At 41.9% G+C, this 9006-nt stretch overlaps 2 protein-coding genes across 3 annotated transcripts in view; one reads left to right on the forward strand and one right to left on the reverse strand.

The window, feature by feature from the left end:
- Positions 1-322, reverse strand: part of fam168a (family with sequence similarity 168 member A) — a 37523-nt gene extending 37201 nt beyond the window's left edge. For both annotated transcript variants that reach the window (XM_080054101.1, XM_080054100.1), the window contains exon 1: positions 219-322. The gene's annotated coding sequence lies outside the window, so the exon portion shown is untranslated. The remainder of the gene's footprint in view (positions 1-218) is intronic.
- A 3530-nt stretch (positions 323-3852) lies between these two features.
- On the forward strand, positions 3853-8713 carry kbtbd3 (kelch repeat and BTB (POZ) domain containing 3; the record flags this gene model as incomplete). The annotated part of the gene is made up of 9 exons (XM_080024824.1): positions 3853-4124; positions 4357-4522; positions 5185-5367; positions 5779-5952; positions 6050-6322; positions 6827-7069; positions 7474-7764; positions 7910-8059; positions 8591-8713. 9 exons carry the CDS (start codon positions 3853-3855, stop codon positions 8711-8713), a joined length of 1875 nt encoding a protein of 624 aa, XP_079880950.1.
- Between the last annotated feature and the right edge of the window lie 293 nt (positions 8714-9006).

Here is a 9006-nt window from a genome sequence, read left to right on the forward strand (position 1 = left end):
AACGGTAAAACCCAGTACCGATACAACTAATGTCAGTTTGATTCCGCTATTTTCACCTAGCCCGCTTAGCTTAGCATCGCTAGTTCTCCGCCAGTGTAGCCACCGCGGAGGACAATTGAAGGGATACAGAGAGAGAGAAAAGACAGAAATAACGAACAACTACAAAGTCGACACATGGACATTCCTGCCTTCCATGATTAGCAGGGGACGAGACTTACCGAAATCGCTCGATGTGAACAAAAAGAGATTTGTCCTGTGCGTACGTGCTTTGTTTCCCCCGTGTGTGTTCGCTCGGTGCGGAGTGCGGGTTGACTCTGCTACAGCAGCGTTTCGTCGGGGCCAGTGGCGCAGGGAAGACAGCTTTCACCCAAAGAGACGGTCACCGTGTGGGGGATGGGGATGCACTGCCGGGAGGGAGGGCGAGAGCGAGCGAGAGAGAGAGGAAAGGATGGATGCGGGGATGCAAGGAGAGGAGGGGGCACCGATAACAAACGGTGGAAAGGCTTCGATAATACCCAAATAGTAGGCTATCAACATATTCGTTATGAAGATCAGAACGTAGTACGCAAATCAGACAATGTGTGGCGGAATGCCCCTCAATGTTGATATTAATCGGGCTACCTCATTCCCTCAGTAATGGAGCATATTTTTAAGGGTTAGTGCAAATCGTCTATGCTCCACTAATATGTAGCCTAGATGAAGGGAGATGGTATTTAATTGTTAGGCTGTTATAACATTGGAGGTTCTTTGTTCTTTTGTGGTTGTTTGCTTTAATGATTGAGTCCGTGGTTTTGTCTGTTGATGATTTAGTTGCCTGCTATCAGTTTGTCCTTAAGGCCTATTTATTTTTACCAGGAGTCACACACGCCGTTGTAGCCTAGTATGCCTACATTCCTACAATGTAGGCCTATGTGTCTGTAATCAACATTTCCAGCAGGTCAGCGGCATTGTGGCGGTGAAACGGTGTGGTTGGAAGTCTTCTTTCAGATTCACTCTACTCGATTCACTAGTTGTTTGCTCCGAGTCCGCAGCGACAGTGCCACCAAGTGGCGATGAATTGCAGTGCAGCACAGTGCCTCTTGTTTGTCTGTGTGCATACAGCAATCCTTATTTGCAGCAAGCAATCAATGTAGCCTTATGCTTATTGAATACCATTTATTGTGTTAAATGTTTCAGTTTGACTTTGTTTGAATAACGTTTTGTTTCCTTATTTCTTAGCTGAGTCATTCAATTTGTCAATAAACTCTATCCAGTCAAAATTGCTGCATACTGTAGGTTAATGTAGCCTATTTCAGATAGCCTACCAGCAAGCCCGGCCCTGGGCATAGGCAGTATAGGGAAATGCTAGGGGCGCATCCATCCGCAGGGGGCGCCGCTACAAAAAAAAGAAAAAGAAATGGGCTACCAAAACTTATTTTTTTATTTTTTTTACTAATACTGTTCATACTATAATTTCAAAATATGAGTTAAGCTTAAAATATGACAACTACTGAGGATAGACAAACTATAAAAAAAATTGAAGCGCCCCCCTCTCCTCCGATAGACTCGGAGGAGACGGTAACTTCACCGGTCGGAACCGGAAGGAAAGAGCGCACACATGTCAAAATGACAAAAGCTCTCTCGTGCCAAGGGAAGACTGAAAAGGAAAAGAAGAGGAGGAAAAACGTGACAAAGACAGAGGTAGGCCTACAGTGACGTTAATGTGATGAATGAATAGTGTGCTGCATTGTTTTAGCCGTTGTAGGAGCAGTGTGTTAACTTGTTAGCTTACTTTTGGAAGATGGGTAACGTTGCTCCCAGCTTAAATTCATCAGAGACATTTAGAAAGATTTTTCAGGTAGCCTACATCCCCTGTCATAATTTGCCAAAGTTTGCACTGCTTGTAATGGTTATTAGAAAGCTATTCCTTTTCCACTATAATTAATGGTTGTCAACCTTGGTTTTATTGTGTTAGTTCAGTGTTAAAAGTGCACAGTATAATAACTGTTAATATTGCATACCTGAGGCAAGTCAATTTTATTTGTGAGGCACTTTTCAACACAAGGTAAATCAAAGTGCTATACATAAAGCCATGAGATATCATCAGACGGCTTGATTCTGATTTAATAAAACTCACAATTAACTGCAGAAACAAAATTAAAACTGATTCCAAAATTGCTTAATTAATATAATACATTTGAGGAATTAAAACAAAATATTTCCTTGTTGAATGCTGTTGAAATAAGTATGTGTTTTTAATAAACTTTGTGACACTTTACTGTACATTTCGCTTGTGTCTTTTGTAATAAGTACACATTTTAAATGTTACTGTACATTTTGCATGTGTCTTGTAATAAGTAAACCAATTGACATTTAACTGTACATTTCTTCGGGGAAACATGAACTGTAACTATGGTCACAAAGGGTCCAGTCCTCCTCCCACTGGGTCACAGCATCTCGGTGAGTTTGGCACATCCACATCCATGGCTCGGTGCTGGGTGTTGTATTGTCACCTAGTAAAATAGAAAATTGTATTTCATTAATGCAGCCTACAAACAAAATAATAATTTCCCCACTGTAAACAACTCTAAGATAAAATGTGCATTTACTATTTACATAATCCACAATGATTGCAAAGATCTGATCTGTAGGCTACTCAGCCTGATTGTGGTCATCATAGGCCTATATTCGGCCCAATCTACATTAGTAGGTAGCCTATATTATTATCTGGTTTAACTGCTAAATAAGTAAAATATGTATAATGTTTACATAGAATTGAATGCAGAATTAATTAGGTAACACACGTTACATGTTAGTTAACAAATTGTTCACAAACTTTGTAATCAAACCAGTATAAACAGAGGAGGCTGTTGATAGTTTGACATACCTGGATAGCACCCGGAGTGGTTTCTTCAACGTAGCTTCATAGCCAAGTCACTTCTCCGGGTAGGGATCGTAGGGATGCTATTCAGTTGTTTTTTTATACATAAAGTGGACGGAACAAACAACGGGGCTGGCGCCGCTCCGCAGGTATGCTATAACTAACCGGAAGTTCGATGACAGGATCAACAACAATGGCGTCTTCCATGGTTACGTTCCAAAATAAGGTGAATAGCATAGACATAATACAGGATAATAATCCTTTATGGGCTATAGCCTTCATAGACCGCGAGACCGCGTCATACCAAGGAGGCGGTTTCTGTAACGGGATACAGCTAGTGTGTGCCCGTCAGTCTAAGAGAACTACACTTCCCAGCCGTCAGCGCCTACCTCTACCAGAAACAAAGAGTCGTACGCATACGACTCTGACACAGCTCGAAGGATATATGAGATAGGCCTAAACATTTAATGATTATGTACAACCCAGCGCACTCTAAAAATAGATTATGTTAGCTACCAGTGTAAAAGTGCGCAAAAAAATTAAAGCTGTCATCGCGTGATTTCACGCTTCCGGAAGTTAGTGTGGCAAGAGAAAGAGCTGTCCGAGGTGCTGACCTGCTGACACTGTGAGTACTGTTTATCTTGCTTCAGGCTACTTACCTGTATATATCTTTTATATAAAGTCTATAGTTTATATGTATATGCCTAATATCTTTATTTTTAACAGATTGAGCGTGATAATGCCTATGTGCTGCTGTAGCTGAACAAACCATACTCTTGCCGTAAACGGTTCAATGGCAGAGTAGGAATGTCTATGCTAAACTAAAGTGGATTATTTCTTATTTATTAACTGTTCTTATCTCTGCTCACTTATCTCTGTGTAGCCTTCACAGCCACAGGCAGACTTTTATTGCATTATTTGAAAATGCATTACAATCTTTGATTTGATTTTAATTTCTTTACATTTTGCATATAATGTCAGAATTTGGGAAGATGGATGAACGTCAGGAGTCATCATTTGGTATGATGACCAACGACCCCAACCGCAAAAGCAGCAGCAGCAGCAGCAGCAGTGCACCGCAATGCAACGGGGCCCAAGGGTGCCATACCCTGCTGCGGATCTCTGAGTCACACGGGCTCCAGCTGCTGGCCATGCTCAGGTCATTAAGGGAGCAAGGCTTGATGTTTGACTTCACCATTAAGGTCCAGGACCAAAGTTTTCCCTGCCATCGCTGTGTCCTTGCAGCATGCAGTGATTTCTTCAGGTATCTATCTATCTATCTATCTATCTATCTATCTATCTATCTATCTATCTATCTATCTATCTATCTATCTATCTATCTATCTATCTATCTATCTATCTATCTATCTATCTATCTATCTATCTATCTATCTATCTATCTATCTATCTATCTATCTATCTACGAATCTATCTATCTTTCGTAAGTAGCCTGTCCCTCTCTATATTAATATAGTGCATAACCACTTTGTGTTTAGGGCCATGTTTGAGGTGGATATGCGAGAGCGCGGGGATGGTTCAGTGACTCTAGGTAACCAGTGTCCGGTGGTGGTGGGCTCTTTCCTGGACTTTGCGTACTCTGGAGAGGCACTCATCACTGATGGCAATGTAGAAATGCTCTATCAGCTTGCCTCTTTTCTGCAGGTAGAAAACCATTATTTTTCTTAAACGTACAGTTTACACCATACAGTGTTCACCCCAAGACAGTGTGTGACATAACTAGCGCCTTCTCACCCACTGGGTTAGGATGTGACTTTAGAATAATGTCACAATACGAATTTCAAAGTTTTGAAAAGCCAAGGTGTTAAAAAGTATAACATTTATAATGGCATAAATCCATTGAGCTGCTTCAGTTTCAGGGTCCTGGTACAGTGCATGCCAACTTACTGTCATAACTTATTGGGACAATAAATCTAAAGTGTTGCTCCATTGCCATGGTGCTCCCACACATATCCTCATTTGTTTTGACTAGAGAGACAAGTTTCACCACTTTGGTGGCACGTGTTACATTAGCATCTGAAGCATCTGTTAACATTGGTAAACATACAACCTTATTATACTTACTGGTTCATGAACTTTGATAACCTCATGTACCCAAACAGAGGTCTATCAAGTAGTAAAGACTTGTGTGGGTGAGCAAGGCTTTTATTCCATTATATTTACAAACAAAAAGTCAAATAATTCAAGTCAAAAAAAGGGTTACTGGTATTAAAGACTGTAGTTGCTCAAAAAGACATAGGCCTACTGTATATTGCACTGTATTGGGACATTTGTCCTACTGTTTTTTATCTTCATTCTGTCCTCAGGTGTCAGCCCTGTCCCAAGCGTGCAGCGATTTCCTGATAGGAACCATGGATCTATGTAACTGTCTGTCCCTCCTCTCTCTTGCTGAGGCCTATGGCTCGGCTTCCCTCCTCCAAAGTGCCAACGAGTTTGTAGTTCAGAACTTCACAGACCTTTCCAAAACACAAGACTTTCTGGAAATGCAGGTAGAAAAAGGGCACAATATGAAAGTTATTTTTCAAGAGATAATGAGGTTTATAAAATGATGAATGTGGATAATTTTTCACAAATCTATATGGTCTATACCTTTTGAATATATATATTATGTATGCAAAGTAAAAAATGTGTCTGCTTGAGTAATGGCTATACAATTTGTATGACCTTTCTGACCTTCTCAGCTTTATGATTTAGATTTAGGTCAAAGGATTATTTTTTATATTCCTAATCAAATATATGGATTTAAAAAGATTTAATCAATTGCATGGATTAAAAATAGGCTGTTAATATGTCGAACTGTGTGTCAATTTCGAGAGAAAAAAAGTACTAGCTAAGTGCCTAACTCTGGGCGGGTAAAATGAATCGCTCAATATTTACTATTTCAATTTGCTTCCTTTGAGGTGAATGTGTTGGAAGCATGTCTCAGGTCAGATGCTCTCAACGTGCCAAGCGAGGATGCCGTGGTGAAGTCTCTTCTCAGATGGATAGGCCACGATCTCCCGGGTAGACTAAAACTTTTGCCGGGGTTGCTATCTCTAACCAGACTCCACCATTTACCTCCATCTGAACTAAAGGTATATACAAACAAACTCCAAGGATGCTGGATATTGCATTTGAAGTCATTTCTTTTGATTGTCACATCCTTCCCTCCTTTACCTTTCTCTCTTATAGACTTTGCGTTCTTCAGACGATCTTCTCTGCCATGGTAAGTCCTGCCTGGCGCTGCTCTCAGAGGCTCAGAGCACACAGCAGCAGCACAGCGGCCTGCTCACTGATGCCAGACCGACCACTACGCAGAGCTACATTTACATCCACAAGACGGAGGAAAATGGAGAGATCCGCCACACCTTCTGCTACTGTCTGGAAACAGACCAGTGGAAAGAGCTGGGGAACGCCACAATGCCAGACCCACCTGGATCCTACCTCACCAGCTATGCCGAGAAGGTTTGTTTTTTGGGATGTTTTGTCCTGCTGCTGTTTTAAGAGCAGTGGTTCCAAAAATGTTTTAGCTTGTGACCCTTTTAAAATGAGGCAAAGAATACTTGTCATTGTTTACAAGTTATGGCCTTGGGTTGTTCCAGCAGTTTAACTAAAGAGTGAGTTTTCCTACCAATACTGTTCGAAATCTGTGAAATCCTCCTCAAGCTCTACTTCCTGTACCTGTAAACAAAATGGGCCCAGACCAACCCATCGTAGCTAGCATCATGGCATTTTACAGAGCCTATGCTGTGTATTAACACTGGATTTGTTTTGAGCTAACACACAGTGCGGACAGGCATCAGATCGTGAGGAGATATTCACTGATTTTGACAAAAAGAGATAAATGACAACAAGGGTTCTACAGAATACCTGGCTGGGAAAAGTGTCAATTATGGAGGAGCAATGTTTTTTGCTCTGTCATAGCTTAAAAATGTTCACCGTCTTGTCGTCTTTCCACTCGATCTTAAGATGTTTGTGACAGGTGGTTGCCGGGGGAACTGTTGCCGGGCTATACGTCTCCATGTGGCCGAGCCGTTTCATGATGCCACGGATGAGGTTTGGTGCTTTTGCCCCATCACCCAAACCTGCACGCCGGCACCGGCCATGCTGAAGCCTAGAACCACCCACGCAGCTGTTACCTGCCTGGACCGAGTGTACGTCATCGGGGGACGGACCAAGGGATCTAGAGGGGGAGCTCCAAGTCTGCTCGAGGTTAACAGCATTTCCTTTTTTATGTATGATTAAGGAATAGGAGGGTGGATTCTGTATGTGCAGCACACATTCATGAGCTTTTTTTAAAAATAACTGAAGAAATTAAACTGCAGAACTGTTTAACTGATAGTCAGACTCGTAGTCACATACTTTAAGTCACATACTGTATATGGATGGTGGTGGGATGGTACAGGTGCCATACTTGTAAAAATGTGGCTATGTTTCATATGTGTTTTTTAAAAGTTTAAAATACCTTCTAGGGACGGGCTTTGGAAATTAGCAGTAGCTACAAATGATGTGATGGTGTACATTGTAGATGTGTTGTTCAAGTGTCTTATGTGTTAGCATCTGTCCATACCAAATAAACATAACATTAAATGACATTGGGTTGCTTGGTATTCTAGGTGGAGTATTACAACCCTCTGACCCAGACCTGGAGCTCAGTCAGCCCGCTGCCCACTGCCATCTACTACCCCGAGGCCAGCGCTTGTGGCAGTGTCATCTATACACTGGGCTCAGAGGTGGAGCTCACAGACTCTTTCAACCCCTCCCTGGACTGCTTCTTCTCCTACAACGCACAGCAAGACCAATGGAGCCGCCTGGTGGCCGAGTTTGGCCAGTTCTTCCACGCCACACTGGTCAAGGCAGTGTCCATTCATAATACGCTGCATCTTTGTGACCTGTCCACTTATAAGGTGAGTCAACCGATGAAACCAATGAGTTGCGGTGTGAAAACATTAAAACTTGTGCTTATGTAGTTGTTAATTTTCTAGCAAGACTTAAGAATTACATATTTCAACACATAGATCAAAGTGCGCTTTTTTTCTGCTACCCACCCAGGTCTATAGTTTTTGTCCAGAGACCTGCGTGTGGAAGGGTCAGGGGTCATTTGAGTGTGCTGGGTTCAATGCTGGAGCAGTGGGTATGAGAGACAGAATCTACATCCTGGGTGGAGACTATTCGCCCGATGAAATCACAGATGAAGTTCAGGTAAGATAACCTTTTTATTTTTTTGTTTCATAAAACTTCCCGAGACATTTTTTTTAACTAGGCTTGTGTTAAGTCATGGTTTTATGAGCTTTGCCGACAGGGTTTCTAATGGCAAAATGGCCCTTGCTTTCAAAGCGGCCTGGTGGAAGTGATCAGTAGCTCACCAGAGAAATCTCGGTACCAGAATTATCCCATTGCAAAAGACAAAAGTTGCATTATATAGTATTTCTATTGAAAACTGACGCTAGACATTAATACATTTTTTTCAGTTCTAAAGTTCAAAAGCAATATGCCAGTATGTGGAGATATACTGGCATATTGCTTTTTTGTTATAATATACTGCTTTATGATTAATATTATGTATTGCCATTAGGCTTGAATGGGATTGAATAGGGAGGGGATAAAGGGAGGGATGAGAGGTGCGAAGTAGGTACAGTAAGTGAAATGTATAACTTATTTGTTTTTCTCAGTTTTTTGGGGCTTAAGGGGGATTCATCTGATAAGATCCGTGTGTTTTCTTCCTCTGTGCAGGTTTACCACAGTGGGAGGAGTCAATGGGAGGAAGTGGCTCCAATGCCCAGAGCACTCACCGAGTTCCACTGCCAGATAATCAGCTTCAACCGATACAGAGACCCATGGGGGGACACTGCCTGATACAAGGCGCGCGCACACACACACACACACACACAGGTTCATGAACACATGTGATTGGATATACACATACGTGTCATGGATGTAAGCAAGTACCCACGAGTGCATGACGGACAGCTGATTAAGCCAAAACTTCAAGAGAGAATTGCAAACTCCAGCTAATGTCACATCTCTCACAGATCATCACAGCAGGACAGCCGCTGATCCAAAAGATGTATTTATTTTTTTAATTTAAAGATGTGATCCCACTACAGTATTTGTAAGCGTGAAGCGCCTGCCGCCATGGGATCTTTGTT

Source organism: Ammodytes marinus (assembly GCF_949987685.1).
Source record: "Ammodytes marinus genome assembly, chromosome: 3".
In the NCBI taxonomy this organism is placed as follows: domain Eukaryota; kingdom Metazoa; phylum Chordata; class Actinopteri; order Uranoscopiformes; family Ammodytidae; genus Ammodytes; species Ammodytes marinus.